The sequence below is a fragment of the Nelumbo nucifera genome, chromosome 8 (genome assembly GCF_055504915.1).
Source record: "Nelumbo nucifera cultivar China Antique chromosome 8, China Antique-T2T, whole genome shotgun sequence".
NCBI classification, from domain to species: domain Eukaryota; kingdom Viridiplantae; phylum Streptophyta; class Magnoliopsida; order Proteales; family Nelumbonaceae; genus Nelumbo; species Nelumbo nucifera.
In genome coordinates, this window is record NC_142656.1 from 6,183,205 (window position 1) to 6,206,177 (window position 22,973).

The following is a 22,973-nucleotide window of genomic DNA, read 5'->3' on the forward strand; positions in this document are numbered from 1 at the left end:
TAAAAAAATGGATGCTGTTTCATGTGTTCCATTGAAAGCTTGCTGTGGATGATAATAAAACCAAGCTTTTCTGTGTTGGCATGGAGCTGGAGATTTACTATTTATTAAATAACTTAACAAACACAAAGAATAATACAGAAGTAAACAAGTTCTAGAAGATGTAAACAGAGAGAGAGAGAGAGAGAGAAATATCAGAGGACAGAGATATAGGGAGATGAGACAAGAACACAGAAATAGATAAATTAACAAGTTGAAGTGCAGAACAGTGAGCAAAGATGATTTCTTATAGAAAAGCCTATCTGGACTTCTATGGACCACAGATTAGATGTTGGAGCGTTCAATCAATCTTATGAAGATGGGAATTGCATGTGGGACAAAGTTCTCTAAGCTTGACGCAAACTGGAGCTTCAGAGACAAAAAGCGATTCTTGACGCGTTTGACAGGTTTGTGAACACCAACTCGCCGAGGCTGAAGCGGCTCTCTTAGAGAGACAATGTTATTAAAAAAATTGCAACTGGGGAGTAAGAAATTAGAATCAAAATTGAAATGGGTGATAAAAGATGTTGTATAATTAAGTCTTATCATGTCAAAATGTTAAATTATATATAAACGGGGCAAAACCGATGTGGTCATTGTTGGATCACATTTCAGGGCGTTCAACCAACAAAAGCAGTATCATCATCAATAGTATTGTTTTGTGCCTACAGAAAACAAGGACAAGAATGTAAGCTTGAGCTAGCACAAAATGTTCATTCTTTATGTGTTTTCTGCAAGCATGCATTCTACTACATACAGAATTCCTAGAATAATATATATAAAAGAAAAAGAATTTAAAAACAAATGCAAGTAGAGCAAAAGAAATTTGAAGTTTACTGCAAAAAAAAAAAAAAATAAAATAAAAAAACTGAGAAAAATATCCTGAAATGGCCTTACTGAGCTAATCTTATATCAACAATAACGTGGACATCTATTGATCACATTTTTATGGTATTTTAACAATCCAAGTTATAGTACATTATTGCCAAAAAAAATGGTATCTAAATTTGTAGCAATGACATAAATAACAAGAGCAGCAGGATGAAGGAGCTAAAAGGGTTATGTATAGAACAAAAAGACAGGGATCAAAATAGTAAGGCCCCATTTGGTTCACGGAATATGGGTCTAGAATTGAAATTAGAATGGGCTATTCTGATTTCAACTGTTTGGTTGGGCTAAATTGGAATCCCATTTTTATTCTTGGTGGAATGACATTCTCTCATTTGAGGGAATGGTCCTTTAAGAATTAAGGGTCCGTTTGATTTATAGTCGGAATTGGAATTGGAATGGTCCATTTCCATAATCTGTTTGGTTCGGTCAAGAATAAAAATGGGAATTAAAATCAGCAGGAGTGGGATTTCATTCCCAAGGGAGGGGCATGGAATGACCATTCCCTCAAATGGGGGAATGTCATTCCAGTAGGAATGAGAGTGGGATTCCAATTCCGCCCAACCAAACAGTTGGAATCGGAATAGCCCATTCCGATTCCGATTCCGATTCCAGACCCCTATTCCGACAAACCAAACGGGGCCTAAATTACATTTCAATTTTCATTTTCATTCCTTTTTGAACTAAATAAATTATGAGAATAAATTATTCTGATTCCGATTCTAAAGGACTTTCATTCCGATACGAGTCGGATTATAAACATTCTAAGCTTTTTAATAAGAATTAGGATTAGCTGAATGTCATACAGTGAGAAATTAAATGATTATAGGTCTGATTATGTATTTTATTTTAACGTGGAAAATTATCATTGACTCCACAGTCAGCTGAATAGCTATTGCATTCATCCCTTGCAGCTGTGTATTAAAATTATCTCCCCATGCACAGCTGCTTGCAAGAGACCGTAAGTAAGGTTGTGTGAATACGAAATCCGAATTCAGTAAATAGATGGGTGCCGACGATTAATCAACCCTCTTTTTATTTTTTATTTTTTTATTGGAGTCGACATTTTTCAAACTTTTATTCAATGAAAATTACAGATGCCTAAACCTAAAACCATCAAAAAAAAAAAAACAAAGGCTACTGAAATTGGAATTTTTGAACTTGAAGTAGTTGGCACTTGGCAGCTGTGAAATAAAGAATGTCAAAATTCCACTTGTAACTACAGCGATTCTTACGAAACACGCGCTGTGATTCATGAAAGTGGTTGAGTTTGATGGTGGTCCGTGTTAGGACATAAGGCGTGTAGGCCTAAGCTTCCACTCAACCAGTTGACTTTGACTGCCAATGAATGGGATCATTTATTAATTAGCTATTAATAGTCTGAACTACATGTACACAAGCAACAAGAGCTTACCCGGAAACCAGAAAGCCCTCAGGAGTCCTATTTATTAGAGAGATAGAGAAAGGACAAAGAACAAATTTCTCTTTCACTCTCTCACCCATTGTTGACCTGGCTGGTTGGACGGTTGGACCCATTACCCAGTCATAAATCCCAGTCCAGGTCAACCTCTGATCCACTATTCTACAAAACCCCATTCACTCAAATCTCAATCAACATCCCATCAACCCAAGTGGTTCAACCGACGATCTACCCGACTTGTTCAGCCGGTTATTGGTTTTTTGTATTTGTTTCATTTTTTGTAACTTATATATATGGATGATGTCATAGATTGACATGTTGACCTTGATGGTTGACCGCTGACATGTTGACCTCTGTAAGGTGCTGCTCATTAATATTACTGTAGGGTAAAGCCCACCTTGTCTTTGGCAATAAACTCTTCAACACCAACCCAGAAGGCCAGAAGGCAACAGCAGCTAGGGTTGAATTGGAACGTTCTCTACAGTGAAATATGTTGCTGTTGCGTGTGAAATGATTAGTGAATTGAGACGTTTTTCTTTCATGCCCTGGTTTTAGTACTCCTCCCTCCTAAGGGTTTCATTTAAACAAAGGTTTGACCACTGTGTTTTTGAGTAGTTTAACAAGAAAGGAATGATGGTGAACTCTCAAGTCACAACTTTGGACTTCAGAAGCATTTGTCAATGGAGGTTTTTATTAGCTAAAGTTTGGACTTTGGATGCTTCTCCAAGAAACTCAAAACTGCAAAACCTTATTCTTTGCACCATGACCGTTGGTTTTTCTTCTGGGCCCAAATGAGGCCCATACCCCTTCTATGTATTGTCAATTGCCCCCCCCCCCCCCCCCCCAACAGTCTAACACTGTTATACTAATACCAATTGGTGGTTACAGGAGAAGCCTGTAACCGTGGTCATAGCAGATTATTTTTGAACTTGGTGATTGGCATTTCCTCCGACATATGCCATATATTCACATCAAGATATGGATCTAAAGGCTAAAAGCATGCATGAGATCGTCGTTACCCACTTACCCCTTTTCACTTAGATTAATTGTTAAAAGCTTGATAATAAATCATGCCGGGTCAAGTTGCACTGACATCATAATCAATTGATTTGTCAAAGGCTTTACACAGAAAAAAATATTTTTTGACATTAATTCTTTTCAATGATTAATTGTATTGAGTCTCTAAAAGCCCACATCTCTCGTACAAAACAAATATCAAAGCTCGATTCAGCTCTCTGTGTAAAATAAAGAAACCCAGAAAAAAAAAAAAAAGAAGAAGAAGAATGTCAAAGCTCAAAAGAAAGAACATTCTGTGGACCTCTCGTTACTTTTCTGTTTTCTGTCATCCTTTAATGCAATAAAGAGAGATGTTGGAACTGGAAAGGGATCCTTTATTACGACTCGGGCGAGTTAATTACATCTCGACTACGAATCCCATGGTCAATTCTTTTTGCTTTTGCTTCCAACTCCTAAACTTTCACCAATTCAACGCTTGCTTGATTTGGAATAACGGCTGTGTCAAATGCATAAACTAAACAAAAAAAAAGGAATTTCTAGGAACCTCGCTGAGCCCAAATGCAGGACAGCGATTATATTATTATAATATATTTCAACTAATTCTCAGTCTACAACAGTTCATCATTTGGATCTCTTCATCCGGGAAATTAAACACTACAGTCTACAGAAGGAAATGAAAATAGAGAGGAAGAAACAAAAGAAAAAAAAAATATTACAGCGAAGAGAATAAGATCCCTTGATCTGCTGCCCTTCTTTTCTCCATGAAATCATTTATTCTCTTCAGTGCAACTCTCAGTGTTTTTTCGCTCATGTTGGCAAAGCACACCCTAAACCAACCTGGCTCAGAACAATGGCATGAAGAGCCTGGAGATATATTCAGTTTCACCTCATGCAAAATTGTATTCCACAAAGCCAATTCACCTTCTTTTGTTGGAGTCTCCAAAAATGGGCTCAGATTCATCCAGCAAAACAACCCGCCATTCCCTTTCAGACAATCGATCCCAGCATTCCTCAATCCTGCAACAATCATTTCGTATCTCTTCTTTAGCCTCTGTCTGTTGGTCTTTATGTAGTTCTCGGTGAATTTGGTGTCTGATAGCATTGAAGCCAAGAGATATTGTGTTTGCGAAGAGACCAAGGAGAAACTGGACATTCTTCTTGCAGTTGTTACAACCTGATCATTGTATGAATATATTGCCCCAACTCTGAAACCTGGAAGGCCGAGATCTTTTGATAGACTATAGACAATGTGAACTCTCTCTGAGTTCTTGAGATTCCGAGCCTCCAGAATTTCTGCAGTGCTCGTGAATTCGGATGGGGAGAAGACAGAGCCTGAGTAGATTTCATCTGAAACAAGATGGATGTTTTTACGGGTGACGAAGTCAAGAATCTCTTCGAGCACCGGTCTTTCAACTGTAATGCCTAATGGGTTGGATGGGTTTGTTAACAGAAGCCCTCTAACCCGAATGTTCATGGCCTCTGCTTTACTGTATGCTTCTTCTAAAGCTTTGGTGGTGATCTGATAGTTGTTCGAGCTGTTGCAGTGAACCGGTACAATCTTGACGCCAGTCCTCCACCTGAGATCTCTGTCGAATCTGTGGAACAATTGGAAATATTAGTTCAGAGATGTAAAAACAAGTGCAAATTGTTGAATAAAGAAAAAACCAGGATGTCGCGCTTCTCCTTCAGTCCTTACCCTGGATAGTATGGAGTTGGAATTAGCAAAGCATCTCCAGGATCAGCTAAAACGAAAGTTAGTAGTTCATTGGCCGCTGTTGCACCTGCTGTGAGGACTATTCTATTGGGGTCGAATTTTGCTCTTCCACCTCTTATCTGCTCCATGAAACTCGCCATTGCCTGTATAGCAGGAAAGCAGTGGTATACAGAGTTAGCATTCATTCCACTGTGTGAGCTCAAAAGCCCCAGAAGATTTGGTACTTGAAAAGATGAGTCTGAAATGTGTATGAGGGCGTACCTTTCTGAAATGAGTGAGTCCATGGTAATCTTGAAACAAAGCATTCTCTCTAAATCCAGATAACCCATTACCCCAGGTTGCTGCTTCCGAGTGCTGTTCCAAGTACTCCTCTATTAAATCGAAGGAAACCTATTCAGAAACAAGCAGAAAAACATTACATGCCAGCTCTAATCAGTATATACTGATTTTTCTTCTTTTTCTCTGCATTTGTTTGGCTTGGTGAATCCTATCGATACTTACTTGGTTTTCTGCCAATCCCATCTGTATAACGCCCGATTGGTTCTTCAACTCATCATACGGGTTTTCATCATACGCCTTCCATCCTGCAAAATATGGAGAGTTTTCTCCATGAGTTTCAGAAACTGCAATGTTTGATAGGCCAACAACAGATGGCTGCTCAATCTCTATAGCCATAATAATTGGCTTTTTGCAAAGAAAATCTGCTGCGTGTGAAGAACGAAAGATGGTTTTTATGAAAGGAGAGGAAGCTCTTGTGTATGGAAGAATGAGAGCTCTGCAGAGAAATGCTGGATGAAAAAACCTCGTCTAAGAACTGGTATTTATAGGCAACCCTGGACTCACCTCTTCCCATTTTACTTGGAGATAATAAAGTCTCCCGAAAAGAAAACTTAATTATTGTTTGTAGCTTTGTGAGATTTTAATCCCTTCACAGTTGGTATCTTCTGTCATTGTTTTTTTTTCCCATATCTTTTCTTTATTTTTCAGTCCCCACTATATCTACAATCCCACAATAAATTTCCCTTTTTTTTGTACCTTAACCGTTCTCTGTTTTTGATGAGGGCAGATTTGGCCCTCCAATGACACCTAGCACCTCATGCCAAATAAGTGCAGCCTCTTGACAACTAGACAGCTCGAGCTCGTCACAGGCAGCTTGCCATAGGCAGTTCATCACAGGCAGCTCGCTACAAGCAGCTCGCCACCTGACAGGTCAACAAGTATCAGCTCGCCATAGAACGAGCTTGAGTACGCCGATGTCCCGAACTGCACTCCGAGTTAAGTTCATCCCAGTTCGCGAACTAGAACAACAAGTTCGCTCCAGGCCCAAGCAAGTGGGCCACCTCAAAGACAACTCGCCTTAGGCAGAATCACCTCGGCGCACCACCAGTAGCTCGTCACAGGGTAGCTCGCTACGGGGTGGCTCGGCGTTCTACGGGAAGTTTCTCATCTGACAAAGCCGTACCTGCCAGACTGCTCCCACGTCCCTCGTCTAACGGCGCAGCGCCTACCAATTCAGAAGGTTGCGCCCCTATCTCCTACCTGGCGGCGTCGTGCCTACAAGTTGTCTCCCGACTGGCGGGACCATACCATGCAACGGTCACTGTAGCCCGCCTACTCTCGGCCCTGATAATAATGGCCAGCCACTCCGAGGTACGACTTGATAGCGGATCGCCACAACAAGGATTTGGGATCAACCCCACCGAACCTGTCAGACGCCAGTATATAAGCACTCCAACCCCTCAGAGGCAAAGGCATCGCATATTCACCACTCTCTAGCTTTCATCTTCTTGCATACTCATTCTCTTTCTCAGCTCGCTATCGAGTTCTGACTTAAGCATCGGAGAGTCCCCGCCGGGTGTTCAACCCCAGGTCCCTTCGTCCTTCTTGTAGGTATCTCTTGCCCGTCGCCAGCTAGAAGCCCCGTCACTTCCAACTAGGAGTGGCCGGATTGCGCATCATCAATTGGTGCCGTCTGTGGGAAACGTTTCAAAAGGCTTCTCTACCAAACTTTCACCAGCATCAATGGCGTCTTCTAGCAACGCCGGGCTTAACAACGGAACGAACACCTCTGGGGGGCACCTCCAAGCTCCTACTGTACGTATTGGACAGTTTACTGTACCCCTCAACACCTTCAGAGTTCCCACGCTGGACCTACCCCAAGTTGTCGAAGCTGTGAACTCCCCACTCCCTTCTGCGGTGAACACCACCTTCGTTGAACCCGCTGTGGTCCCCCACGCGATGGGGCAAAGCCAGCTTGGTGACTTAGTGCAGTGTGTATGAGTCATGCAAGCCCAAATGCAGCAAGTCCAGCAACTTCAGCATTACCAACAACAAGTCTTCTGTCACTTCTACCAGCAGCAGTTCCCGGTATTGCAACAGAGCCAGTAGCCAGCCCAACCGCAGTGCCCCATAACACCGCTGAACCAGCAGCCATTCGATCGCCGTCGAAGTAGTCGCCCTCTTCGCAGAGGGGAAACCTCCCAAGCCTCATCCCGTAGCAGGAGAGAGCTAGTAGCTCCCACTGCCTCGCGGTTACAAGGCGAATCAGAAAGCGCTTGCCCCACCAAGGCCGGTCCATCCTAGCGCGCTCAACCGGAAGCCTCGCTGACGGGCAACCGGTTTGAAGTCCCGGCCGCGAACTCTGAACGAGACCCCTCGGTTTGCAAAAGCCAGTATCAGCCGGATTCTCCCCAGGCCAAGACCCGGCCTGACAGTACTGAAGCAAGCAACACCAACATGGATCCCACCAAGAAGCAGCCAAGACGGCATCCCAAGGTGCGCCATGCAATAATCCCTAAATAGCTCGCGGAGCCCAACCGACCCGAACAACCCAAAGGTAGGACGGGAGCGAGCTCGGGAGTCATGAAGACCACCCCTCTCCTCTCGGTGCCATCTCCCCTCTCCCCCGATCTCCTAGCAGCTCCCATGCCAAAGGTCTTCAAGGTACCCCCTCTAGACAAGTACGACGGGTTGTTTAACCCAAGTGACCATGTGGACTCCTTCCAGTCCCAGATGCACCTTGTCGGGGCCAGTGAAGCTTGCATGTGTGTCGCCTTCTCCATGACCTTCAGAGGAGTAGTGCGCACGTGGTATAGAAACCTCCCATCCGGAGCAATCCAGAGTTGGGCGCAATTCGTACAAGCATTCACCTCGCACTTCGTTACTAGCAAGAAATGTTCGAGGTCGCAAAAAAGCTTTCTTAGCATAATCCAGAAAGAGGGAGAGTCCATCCGAAGCTACGTCAAACGCTTCAACCACACTTGCCTCCTGATCCCGGACCTAGACCCCGCTGTGAGACTCGCCGCAGTAAAGAGAGGAGTCACTCACTGGGAGTTCGAGTGGCACGTAGTGGTGAACAAGCCCAAAGACATCACCGCATTCCTCAAGCTCGCTGACCAATTCATCGAGACTGAAGAGGAAATGAATCAAAAAGTCGGAGCTCTAGCAGAGAAGAGGAGGAGAGACGACGACAAAGACCTCGGCACCGCATAAGCCCCAATCACCTCTTCGGCATGGGCAAAGTTTAGGAGTGGACTACGAGTCGCTCCCAAAGCCTACGGGCCACACTACTGCTGAAAGACCCAGTCGCCTCTTCGGCATGGGCACCTAAGTCCTTGTCGCCTCTTCGGCATGGGCGAGCTAAGTCCCAGTCGCCTCTTCGGCATGGGCGAGCTAAGTCCTAGTCGCCTCTTCGGCATGGGCACCTAAGTCCCAGTCGCCTCTTCGGCATGGTGAGCTAAGTCCCATTCGCCTCTTCGGCATGGGCACCTAAGTCCCAGTCGCCTCTTCGGCATGGGCACCTGAGTCCCAGTCGCCTCTTCGGCATGGGTGAGCTAAGTCCCAGTCGCCTCTTCGGCATGGGCACCTAAGTCCCAATCGCCTCTTCGGCATGGGCGAGCTAAGTCCCAGTCGCCTCTTCGGCATGGGTGAGCTAAGTCCCAGTCACATCTTCGGCATGGGCACCTAAGTACCAGTCGCCTCTTCAGCATGGGCACCTAAGTCCCAATCGCCTCTTCAGCATGGGCACCTAAGTCCTAGTTGCCTCTTCGGCATGGGCGAGCTAAGTCCCAATCGCCTCTTCAGCATGGGCACCTAAGTCCTAGTTGCCTCTTCGGCATGGGCACCTAAGTCCCAATCGCCTCTTTGGCATGGGCACCTAAGTCCCAGTCACCTCTTTGGCATGGGCGAGCTAAGTCTCAGTCGTCTCTTCCGCATGGGCGAGCTAAATCCCAGTCGCTTCTTCGGCTTGGGCACCTAAGTCCCAGTCACTTCTTCGGCTTGGGCACCTAAGTCCCAGTCGCCTCTTCGGCATGGGCACCTGAGTCCCAATCGCCTCTTCGACATGGGCGAGCTAAGTCCCAATCGCCTCTTCGGCATGGGCACCTAAGTCCCAGTCACCTCTTCGGCATGGGCGAGCTAAGTCCTAGTCGCCTCTTCGGCATGGGTGAGCTAAGTCCTAGTCGCCTCTTCGGCATGGGCACCTAAGTCCCAGTCGCCTCTTCGGCATGGGCGAGCTAAGTCCTAGTCGCCTCTTCGGCATGGGCACCTAAGTCCCAGTTGCCTCTTCGGCATGGACACCTAAGTCCCAGTCGCCTCTTCGGCATGGGCAAGCTAAGTCCTAATCGCCTCTTCGACATGGGCACCTAAGTCCCAATCGTCTCTTCGGCATGGGCACCTAAGTCCCAGTCGCCTCTTCGGCATGGGCACCTAAGTCCCAGTCACCTCTTCGGCATGGGCGAGCTAAGTCCAGTTGCCTCTTTAGCATGGGCATCTAAGTCCCAGTCGCCTCTTCGGCATGGGCGAGCTAAGTCCAGTCGCCTCTTCAGCATGGGCACCTAAGTCCCAGTCGCCTCTTCGGTAGTTGAAAACTCAACTACCCAGAGAATATGGAGCATTCATGCACAAATGTAATCAAACAGAGAAGGACATATATATATATATATATATATTCCATTTCTCGTTCGTAATGCATGAGTTTGCTTATACGAGTATTAGTGGGGACCCGCCAGAAAGTTAAATAATAGAGAGGGTCATATAATAAAATATCCTTTATAGTTTTAAGGATTTACTAAAATCTACCTTATATTTAGCATTTTACTAAAACACCATTTATAATTTGCAATGGATTTAATTAATCTTCCATTAGATGACAGTGGAAAATAAACCCTAATGTTCATTTAAATAAATTTAATTAAAACAAAATAAAAATAAAAATACCACTTTTGCCCTTAATAAGACATGGGCAATCACTCTATTGGCTATATTTGGTCAATTTTGTTTTTTATACAAAAAGGTGTTAAGGGTATTTTTAGAATAAAAAATCATGGGCCTAATAGCAAAACAAACACTTCTTAATGAAACGTTGATTAAGTAAATAAGTTGCAAAATATATGGGATGTTTTAGTCAAATGAAAACTATAAGGTAGGTTTAAGTAAATATATAAAACTATAAGGTGTGTAGGAATGGCAACCAGGCGGGGATCAACTTCCCCGTCCTCGACCTCGATTCTGAAATTAACCCCATCCCCGATCCTCGACGGGGATGGGTTCCTCGTGGGACCCAAATCCCCAAAATGTTTTTAGATAATAGTATTTTTTTAAATAAATTTATTTAAAATAAATAAAACCTTTAAATTATAAATAATGTTTTAAATATGTTTTGATATATATATATATAAAATAAATAATATAATAGTATATTTAATATAAATAACATTTATATATATATAATTGGGGCTGGTGCGGGGCGAGGACCTCAATCCCCATCCCCAACCTTGACCGGGGATTCCTATTAATCCCCGACCCCGACCCCGCCCCGCCAAAACAATCCCCATCCCCAATCCCATCGGGTCGGGGAAGTCAAGTCCTCGTTGGGGATGGGGGAAATTGCCATCCCTAAAAGTATGTTCTAATAAATGACCCTAATAGAAACACATAGGAGTATGCAATTGTTTTATATTTTCAACTTTTTAAATAATTAATAATTATTTAATATTTTATATACTATTTTTAATAAATTTTTTATAATACAAAAATAACAATAATTAACTTGACCTGAGTTGGTCAGTTTTCTAGTATTTTAGGTTGGCTTTGGTTCAAAAATTTTCCAATTCATCAAGTTGGATCAGTTTCACTTTGGCCATTTGTAAACCAACCAAAATCGAATGACTTAACCATGGAAATATATTAATATTTTATATTTTAAATATAATTTTTAATATGGAAAAGTGGGAATTTTCCCATGTTTCTTAGTTTAAAATGTTTTATATCATAGATCTAATTTTTAATTTTATTTTTTAATAATTGCACCATAATTTTTAAAATTAAATTAATTTTTTTTAAGTTTAAATCTTTTGAATAGATTGACCAAACCAAAAAATCGACCCAAACTGATACAAATTGAGTGGGTTTTCACAAAAGGTTAGTTGGTTTCAATTGACCAGGTCAATTTGGTTGGCCAAATAACCTACGATTGAACCGAACCAACTCATGAACACTCATAATTTCAGCTAAATTAATAGTCTTATCTCTAACAAATAATAATAGTTTAATCTCCAATAATTATTGAAAATTTATAGCAAAAATACACAATTATTAAAAATATGTTGATAATGAAAAATATAATAATTACATAAATTACAAAAATACAATAAGTACTAAAAATATATTAATTTAGTCAATAAATAGTATAATCTCAAATAATAGTTTATCTCTAAAAAATATTAATTAATAACTTATAACAAAAATAAAACAAATACAATAAGTACAATAAATTAAATTTAAATTTTCAATAATAGTAATTTAATCTCCAATAATTATGGAAAGTTTTCTATTAAATAACAAAACAAAATAAATTTATGCATAATCATTGAATATACATTTATCACAAAAGAATAAATAATATTTTTAGTATATATAATTATATAATAAATACAGATTAAGAGTTTAAAATTATTATTAATAAGCATTAATTTTTTTGAAAGTTATTTTCTCGAATTATTACTTGATATAAGTGAAATTAATTATTTACATTATTATGTAAAAATATTAAATTTTTATTAATTTCAATATTATGTTATAATTATTTTTCTACTTTTTAGAATTTTTTAAATTTATTACATAATTTCTTTATTTTAACTATTTAAAATCTAGTTATGTTAAATATTTTATTATTTAAATACTTAAATAATATGTAAAGTATTTAAATTTTAAAATATTAATTATATGTTGAATTTAATTATCCATAAAATCATAATTTATACCATTATTACATAATTTCATTATTAATTTTGTAATATATGAAATTATTATTAATTTCAATATTATGTTATAATTTTTTTTCTACTTTGAAGATTTTTTTTAAATTTATTACATAATTTCATTATTTTAACTATTTAAAATCTAGTTGCTAAATATTTAGGTTTTTAAATTGATAATACAGAAAAATATAATTTAAATTGTTAGTACATAATTTCGTGATATATTTTGTAAAAATAAAAAAAAATATTTTTTATGTTTTTAATAAATATTTTAATGTTATTATATAATTTTGTTAGAATATTTAAATAATTCTCAAATTTTTTAATGAAAAATTTCTTTAGATAGATATAGATAAAAAATAGGGGAGAGGATAAATAAGAATTAGAGATAATTTAGGAGAGAAACTCTCTAGTAAATTAGAGATAATTTTGGAGATAAATAGGAATTAGTGATAGTTTAGAAGATAAATAGGAATTAGAGATAATTTTGGAGAAAGTGGGGGAGGTAGTTTAGGAGTAATTTAGGAGAAGAAATTATTTATGTTATTGGGAAAGTGCATCTCATTGGTTGTTTCAAAAATGACATGTAATAAAAAAAATAAAAAATTTAAAAAATGAGAAAATATTAACTTAGTCAATAAATAGTATAATCTCAAATAATAGTTTAATCTCTAATAAATATTAATCAATAACTTATAACAAAAATACAATAAATACAATAAGTACAATAAATTAAATTTAAAAATTTCAATAATAGTAATTTAATCTCTAATAATTATTGAAAATTTTCTATTAAATAACAAAACAAAATAAATTTATACATAATCATTGAAAATACATTTATCACAAAAGATAATAAATAATATTTTTAGTATATATAATTATATAATAAATACATATTAACTTAATTTAGGAGAGAAACTCTCTAGTAAATTAGAGATAATTTTGGAGATAAATAGGAATTAGTGATAATTTAGAAGATAAATAGGAAATAGAGATAATTTTGAAGAAAGTGGGGGATGTAGTTTAGGAGTAATTTTAGGAGAAAAGATTATTTAGGTTATTGGGAAAGTGTGTCTCATTGATTGTTTCAAAAATGATATGGAATAAAAAAAATTCAAAAAAAAAAATTTCTTGACCGCTTTATTTAATATATATATATATAGCATCTTTGGCTTGTTTATCTTGGATTTGGTCTACTCTGGAAACTAATTGAAGGATACAACTACTGTAACTAAACGAGGGACTTACGAGTTTTGACGTTGTTACATTGGTGGATTGAGATTGAAGGGGTTAGATTGCCACGCCTTTCCGGTTTCCATCACGCCTCACAGAATTGAAAGATTTGATAATGCTGCCAAGGTCAGCCAATGTTATAAAAACTGACCCCGAGGCTGAACTATTTTTTCTTTCGGGTTCAACTGTCTGGGTCAGACTGTAGTGATATACATCATGCATGCTTGTGTACATATATATGGTTTATATTAGGTTTAATTTATATTTATATTTATTTTTGAATTTTTCATAAATAAAATAAAAGATGTAAAGTGGTATTTGAGGCCAAAGAGATAGTTTTTTTTTTTTTAGGAGTGCATATATTTTGAAAAATTACTCAAAAAAAAAAACAAAAAGAAACATCATCATAATCAGACAGCAGAACATGTATTATGGTAATCTCTGGATTTTCTACTCACTTTTTTTACCTATTCTTTACCCAGGTCATGAAATTAGACCCACACACATCTATTATAAATTGAGAGATGTATGGCTGCAATTTACAAGTGGATAGAAAAGTGAGTAGAAAATTTGGACTCACTAGGTCAAACGGGTCAACAGTTCAGCTGCTCAAATAAACAGGTGTCTGACCAAGTCAAAAATTTTGATTATTTTGCGGGTTTTAGAAAAATTAGACCCAAAAAAGGGAATGGATGATGATTCAAATGATTCAATCGTATAGATCAACCATAGATTCAAAACATTGGGCTCAACCGCTCAACAATGTGAGATTTACCATCAGACTGTATTTGAACTGCACCATCATGAAGAAGAAAACATGAATCAGTGATAAAACAAATTAAAGTGACAACTCTAACATTGTTAAATCTTGAACTGAAATATTACACTCGCCTTGTGAAATGTGTAAACCAATGAAATTAACGTGAACGATTAAAATCTTGATTTAATATGCCACAAATATTCTTAAATGCATAATAGTTAGATTTGAAAAAACTTTGTAAAATTTGTTAAGAACTTTCTTCAATTTCCTGTTTTCTCTTACTTTCTATCAAATCAAACATAATATATTAATGCGTTGCATCGTAATAGCTAGGGATCAAAAGAATGGAAGAAGCGATTCTTGACAATTGTTTGACAGATCTGGCCCATAATAAAAAGGCAAGTATCAAGCCATGATCCTCATGAGACATGAAGATTTTATTGCATAAATTGACAATGGGATAATGGTCGTGGAGAGTTTCAGTCAGATTTCACACTTGTTAAACTCAAATCACATTGGCTCTTCGAGAGAGAGAGGGGTTAGTGGTTTCTTTAATCAAATATAATACAATGACTAACTCCACATATGCTATTAGTTAAACTCTGAGCTAGCTGTGAGCTCATTCTTCGTTAATAATTTGGTGAATCACCGAACCCAACTTGCCCACCACCAAAGATAAAAAGAAAAACCAAAAACTACTTAGGTGACCTTAAGTACAATGACATGAATGGACCGAGGTTAGATAATATAAATATAATCTAATAATACCAACATGTTGGTGGATTTGAAGTGCGATGGCAACATTTGGATCAGACATTACACCAAACAAGTTGAGAGTAAGGATATATTTATATACCCAGATGAGAAAAACAGCATTTAATAGTTAGGTATGTTATTGTCAATAGCTGGATTGCTCCCACTTCTCAATTCAACAGCAGAACATGGTTTCCGGTTTACACTCATAAATCTCTTTACAATTAGTAAAATAAAATATATCCTAAAGATTGGAGATCCTTGGTCGACACAATTACCTAAGAGCTGATGTTGCAGCAGCTATTTTTTGTTTTCAAAAACAAAATCATAATTGTGTTTCCAAAAACACAATTAACTAAATACGTATCTATTTATATCTCATTTGATTCGATTTAAATATAAAAGCTTATATATACTTGGTGGAGCACGATTTGGATGTTCCTAGTTGGAGGATCATCTGGAACTTGGTTGCACGGTGAGTTGGTTCAGTCGGTAAAACAGTGAAACTTAGAGAACCTAGGGTGATTAACCTGGTGAGGTTGCTCTGATGCTTAAGTTAGTATTGCAAGCTGAAAGTTGAATGACAAGTGTACTAGTGAGCAAATAATCATGCGTACCTTGATCTTGAGGTTTGAAGTCCTTATATAGCTGAGTTGTCGTGGGACTCACGAAACAACTCTGGGATCCTCGGCCCGCGTGGTTAGGATCCGTCCATCCCGAAAGGGAGGTAACGTACTAGTCAATGAAGTCTATTACTACCTTCCGATCCGGGCGGGATTAGGATAAGGCCTTCGGTTTCGTGGCATGATCACGAGGGGTTCGGAGTCCATAGGGAAGCGTCTAGAATCGAACACGTGTCACTCGGTACATGGGCGATGAAGTTGCCTTCAGTTCCGAGCTGAATGATCATCCAAGCTCCTGATCTGCTAATGAGACTCTCCTCATTGAGTTGTCATCCTGTTGGCAAGATGCATCCACGTGTCCCTTACTAGGTCAGGCCAAATCACCCTTATCAATACTTAGATTTATATTGTATATGTATTAGTAAGATTAATTTAAATATTGTGTTTTTACTAAAGAATTTGCAAATTCAAGCTTCAAACAAGTTATTTTCAATACATTTTGAATTTAATTTATTAATGTTATTCAATATCCGATTAATTCTATTCAAATATGATGGATAAGATTTTATTTCAATTCGAATATAAACAAATCAAATTTTGGTATTTGGTGATAATCACCACTAATAACCCCTTCCCAAAATCGGTGATTTGTGGGAATTGAATCCACATCTATACCGGAACAAACCAACTAACATATCAATCGAGCCACCTCTTAATTGATAAACAAACAACAACAACAAATCAAATTTGGATCTATCAATTTTCCATCCATTCAATTTGCAGCCTTAAATCATACATATCATACATGTTCAATACCCCTAGTTAATTTGTAACAAGATTTCCATTGCAAAATAAGCCATCCATATTATATTCTAAGATGCAAATTGTTCACATTAGCTAATTACTCTCTCTTGCTTCCCAACCCTTTTAAAACTTTATAATTTTTTATTAAAAAAAATCAAATCAGAGCTACTTTATTTTCTACTTTTGTAATGTAAATTAAGACCCCACACACCTTATTTGTACAAACACGTGAAAATCAGAAAAGAATACCATACTGTTGCTAGACAATGCCTTGAAAATCAGAAAAGATGTGATTTTTTACTGTTGCTAGTAACAGTACGCTGATGTGGCATTGAAAAACACTTATATGGCAGCAACCAATAAAGGTACTAAAACAAAAATTAAAAAACGTTTTCTCAAAAAAAAAAAAAATACCATACTTGATACAACACCATGTTCTAAAAAAAAAAAAAAAAAAAAATTTCAAAGGCAATAGTTTCAACTTTCAAACATGCCCTAAACCAGATGCTTTGCTTCCAACTAAAAAACCACTGTAATTCGAGGCGTCGGTGTTTATTATAAGTACTGTTTGTACGAGTGCAATGACAAAGATCAACTTTGTGTACGAAATTTCCTACAAGTCAATCATAAATATGACAAATGATGTCACACCTCTACAGGTTCTGGTATTGTGTAACAGTTGCTGGTTTTGCACCTCCCCTAAGCTCTTATCCATGCCCATCCTTTATTAAAAAAGAAAAAAAATATCTTTGTCCACCTTTTTCGCAAGCCTGTTTTCAATCTATTGTTCTTATTGTTTTGTAGTCTTATAAGGATAGCGGTGCCAAAAGGATATTTTGTTGCACAACGTGCCAAGAATCACCTTTATGTAGCAATTTCCTTCTCATCACCTTACCTCACCTACTACAACACATTTCTCAATTATTATAAAAAGTTTCATTACCGCCTTTATAGACCAACCTCCTTTTCCATCCTATATCAAACACCAATCCTATATATTCTTCACTTTTTATTAGTATTTTTCACAATTTCTTCTTGTTTGGCTGCAATTGCAAAGTGCTTTTCATAATTAATATTGGCCATTGAAATTTTTGCTATTTTAATAACGAATTTAAATGAAAAGAAAGTTTTATCTTGACTTAGATATGAGTGGCACTTGGGTCGGATTGGGTTGAGCAGTTGTCAAATTTTAAGTGGGCCTGAGCAGTGAGCCCAATCCCCAGCTGAATGTAGTGGCATTTAACCCATATCTAGAGCTTTCCGATTCGAATTTAGTCCACTGATAGAAGATAAGAAGATGCACACTTGAGACCCCACATGTTTATTTTCATATATAAGTATATAGATATGTTTGTATGCTTGCGTTATATGCATATTATGCGAATTTGATTAATAGGTTCCCATTTTCCAACTTGATTTCTTATTGGGCTAGGGCAGAGTTAAGATTCAATTCATCTGATGATGATCTAGAGTTCTAGACAATCGGTTAGCATTAAGATTCCAATACATCGAATGGGTTTAACCCGAATCAACATGGTCCGCCCTAGTTGCACTCTTAATTTATTCTCGTGTCTTTTCTTTTTTCTTTTTAATTTTTGGTAAGCAATATAATCCTCTTAATTTATTAACAAAAAAACTATGATACGAGAAAGACATAGTACCCAAAGAGCTTTGACCAATCAAAGTACTTCATGAATTGTGATAAACACCATCTGATTGGTCATCTCTTTTATGATACCGGTTGATTGGATGTAAGCTTTTCTAACATGATATATTTTTAGTATCATAATCTACATTTTAACAATGGAGAATTAAATCTTTATCTCTACTATCTCAGAATCCATTGGCATAGAACATTTTTTTTTTCAAGTGAAACCCCTTAGTATATGAAAGACTGAAAAAGCACTTCCATTATTGTAGAATAATAAACATTCAGATTTCTTTCTATATCTAAATGCATGAATTTGATTTATTCCGAGCTATTAAAGGGAGAGCTACTTTTTGGAAAGTATAAACTGAAACAACAATAATAATAATAATAATAATAATAATAATAATAATAATAATAATAATAATAATAATAATAATAATAATAATAATAATAATAATTATTATTATTATTATTATTATTATTATTATTATTATTATTATAGTGAAACATAATTCGAGTCATGATACAACTCTACTCCCAACACCACAAGTCTAGGAGGTTTTGTTATATGCATAGGAAGCTTTCTTTGGACAGAAAAACATTAATTGAATTTGAGAGTTGAAACTTGAAAGGGGGTTTTGATCCAAGCGGAGCCCATTCTATGGGATTGAAGTCTGGTCTTGGAAAAGGGGGCTTATTTGCACCAATTTGCAAATGGCATAAGAATTAAGAAACAGGTCACATCTCAGCCCAATCATTTGTTGAAGAAGCTTAAAAGCGTGTCGTCATGTCATGGGCCTTTCTGGAATCCTTGCTCCCTCTTTTCAAATCTCCAAGGGCCCTGCACCCTTTGCGTATCAAGTATCGTCGTCGAGACAAAAAATTAAATAAAATAAAATACAGGATTCATGGAATCGACCCTATAGTTGGGATAAGCCTTGGATGTTGATTAGTTCATGCATCCATTACTTTCACCACTCCTTCTGCGTGTGCGTACGTGTTCATTAGTTCATGCATCCATTCAAAGTCCAGTCATTATGTCAATGCTCTCTTGATACCGACATCTGTGAAAACAATGGTAAGGGTTATTCATAGGCACAAAATACAGTTGGGTTAGGTGATAGCTCATTAGCTTGAAATTAATGCTAATTTAGGGGCCGATATAGGTGCATAAAATCTAATTTTTTTGACCTTTTGAATGTTTATAGATTTATAGTGGAAATTAGAAATCTGCATTAGGTCTACTTTTTCGTTAATTTTGAAATTCCAAACTCAGCTTTATTGAGCAGGTGTTCTTCAATGTCAATTATTTTCTTTGTTTTGACCTGTTGTGAGTTTTAAAAACAAATTAAAATTATTTGGTTTGGAAATAAATTGTTTTTTAAAATAAAATATAAAAAATATGTTCTTGATTCTATATATGTTTTTTTCTTTGCTTTTAAAACTAATATATATATATTCTTGAATTTTAGGTTTGAATCAGACGGGTTGGGTTGGGTTTTAGCTCCCTAAAACCCAAGCCCAGCCTATACTAAAATTTGATGTACTCAGGTTAGGCTCAGACTGTGTCTGGCTTAAGTTGGTCAAGTAGCTCAAACTAAAAATTGATATACATGTGTGTGTATATGTATGCATATATGTATAATTCATTAAAAAATATGCATATATGTATGTATGTATGTATATATGCATGTGAATATGTGTCTACATATGCATGTATATATGCATATAATCGGGCCGGGCTCGGGCTTCCTAAGTGGTAGGCCAAAGCCTAGCCCGAAAAATTTAAAAACCCAAACTTTTGGGCCCAAGCCCAATCCGAGGACTAGAAATTTAAGGCTAGCATGTGTAAAATTGTGGGTTGGGTTGCTCCGAGCTCAAGTTAGACCCGCCCAAGATATACCCCTAGAAAATACATTTTAAAAACAAATAAAAACCAAAATATTCACTCTGTACAACGAGATCACATCTCCGCCCCACAGCACATCCCCGCCGTGTATTGGGAACATCTCCCGATGATAACATCATCAGAACTGATCTTATCATTGGGAGATGTTCCTAAAACACGACGATAATATGCTGTGGGGCGGCTCCTTGTGGAGCGGAGATGTGAACTCCTGTACAACACCCCCAAGAGGACAATTTGGATCTTCTATCACTAAATTCTCTCAATACACGGTTAGGATGTGCTGTGGGACACTTGTGGGGCGTTGGGAAGCAGAAGTGGTAACAGCTCGCATATAGCAGATCCGAGCCCCCACAGTGAGATTAAATTTTTCTATTTTTTTTTTTCCTGTTCCTTTTCTTTCTTTTTTTATAACGGGAGGTTAGAGAAGTTTTGATATGAAATTCAGTTGTGTATTGTGGTGGGTATGAATATGCACAAGGGCATGCATATTAAGGTCCAAAACTGAGATTACTTCAATTACTTGGTCGTGTTAGGGTGGCAACATGCAGAAAGGCCACGTGGCCTAGCCTGGAGGTAGGGCCAGGCTGGGGCAAGATTTGATATCATAGCCATGCATGCTTAAATCTGATTGTCGGCCCTTTCAATAAAGTATGTTGGGCTGGGCCATACATATCAAGGCCCATCCAGATCAATAACATGTAATAAGCTTTGGGGTGTTTGTATTTGTGTGTTATTCTTTGTTTTATGCATATTAATTGAAATAATGGTCCGGTGGTGTTCCTTTTTTAAGACAGTGCTTTATTTTCCTTTCATCAAAAATCATATTGAGATTTGAAATACACAAACGTTTAGTATAAAATATAAAACAATAATAAATTAGATTAATGTTCATGGCCCAACTAGTGGGTTTGAAGGCCAACTTGCAACCAAACTTGGGCCAGCCTAATCCCCCTTTTATATCTTATACTAAGTCCTCTCCCGCAATTTGCCTCCCCTTGTTGGGTTGATGATTGATCTAAGCTGGTGCCAATTGCACCGTTATATACAATAATACAACAAGCAAATCAAAACACGATGAGGGACACGAATAAGCAGTTTTCTGTCTCTGATTCACGAAGGGTGGAGGCCCATAAAGCATGCTACATGGATCTTATTGGAGCACATTTACCCTCCATGAATTTACTTGTCATTTCTGCAATTTGATTCCCATCTTTGCTGTGGCGAGACAAAATAGTTGTAAATCAAGGTTTTTTAAAAGGCTAATGGCAGAGACAAGGCCGTTGGGCATCAAAACAGAGCAGAACACCATGTACAATAAAGAAGGTTTTGCGTGGGCTTGGTTGGGGGTCCAGAGGTGGAGCCTCCGGCCCAAATACTATGCAAATTTTGTCCATATAACGTTTTTTTTTCTTTGAAGTCAGTCCATGTAATGTTTGCATAGGGGCATTTTGGTTAATTGAAATTGGATATGAACTAAATGCTTTATAAGTAATTGAGAGTGGATAAAAATTATTTGACAAATTTATTCAATTTTTTCTGATATTGGTATTTTATTTTATTTATTTTAGTAAATATAAATTATAACTATCGTTTTTAGTTTTAAATTGGTGGGTCCTACTATCTTGTAGAGGCAGCAGCATGTAGGATTGCCTGTAGTGGACCCCTTCGACCCGAGGTTATAGTGCTTGAATGTATCTTTTGCCAAAGATTTCTTAGTAGAAGTAACAATTCAGTATTATGTAAAATCTGTGTTGTTTCTTTGGCTTCTAGAAGACTATAAGCTGCCTGTTTAATTATGTGGTTGTTAATGCCAGTCGTTTAGTTTATATTCAAAAAAAAAAAAAAACGATGCAGTTCAGACTTAGAGCTTTCTTTTTTTTGATACAATGGAAGAAAGCTTAACAGAGGTGTGATAGGGGATCTCATGGAGGTAGCTCTCCTCTCGAAGCTGTCCTTTGTTCGTCAACCAGTTAGTGGCGGAGTTCCCTTCCCGCTTCCCGGTGGATGTATCCTTTGAGGAAAAGCCTTTGAGCTATTTGTTTGCACTCTTCGACCATTGGCAGAGCCTTTATCGACATCAGAGAATCTCCTTGAATCGATATGTAGGCATTCTGAAGTCTGAATCTGAGCTGCTAAGCAGTTAGCTTGTGGGCCTGGGCCTCTAGAGAAGCACATATCTACCGTCCGCTCTAGCAGAGAAATCTCTTTGAAACTCTGGAACGTCACTGACTCACAAATCCTGATGAACTCAAAGAATGTAGAGTTCCTCCCATATGGTCCTACTCCCGGTCTCGGTGCCTTGAGTTCTTTGTGACAAAAGGGTACTTCAAGAATTTTTTAAAAAATATATCAGTCACATGATGTTGCATGTGAATGGTTTATGGCGGAGAGTTAACGGTAGGAAAGGTTTTAGGCAATTGTCAAAAACAGTAGGGATACTTTAAGACAATATATAAACACTAATGATACTGTAAAGTTAATCAATTAGTTAAACCCTAGTTACAAGTTTTCCTGATATTATGTCTTCCCAACATCAGTATTTTTTGGTAGAAATTCTGGTATCATATTTTAACCATTTCTCTTTTTATCAACAGTGAAGCCATATTGCCTCTTAGGTTCAGTTTAGAAAGAGTACAAATACAGATAGGTACAATGCAAATACATACAAAACATGAAAATGTATAGATTTGCACTCTACATATTTGCATTTGTACTCCTTCCAAAATGAGCATCAAATACAAATAGGTACAATGTAAATACATACAAAACATGAAAATGCATAGGTTTGCACTCTATATATTTACATTTGTATTCCTTCCAAACTGAGCATCAAATACAAATACCTACAATACAAATACATAAAAATAATATAAAATACAAGATTTTACACTCTACATATTTAT

General features: G+C 37.5%; 1 protein-coding gene across 1 annotated transcript; it reads right to left on the reverse strand.

Annotated features, from left to right (window-relative positions):
* Positions 1-3,651: 3,651 nt before the first annotated feature.
* On the reverse strand, positions 3,652-5,885 carry LOC104600772 (1-aminocyclopropane-1-carboxylate synthase 7-like). The gene is made up of 4 exons (XM_010263910.3): positions 5,577-5,885; positions 5,337-5,465; positions 5,058-5,218; positions 3,652-4,956 (listed from the first exon to the last, which is right to left on the reverse strand). The coding sequence occupies exons 1-4, from the start codon at positions 5,748-5,750 to the stop codon at positions 4,074-4,076; spliced, it is 1,347 nt and encodes a 448-aa protein (XP_010262212.1). The 5' UTR covers positions 5,751-5,885; the 3' UTR covers positions 3,652-4,073.
* Positions 5,886-22,973: the final 17,088 nt, after the last annotated feature.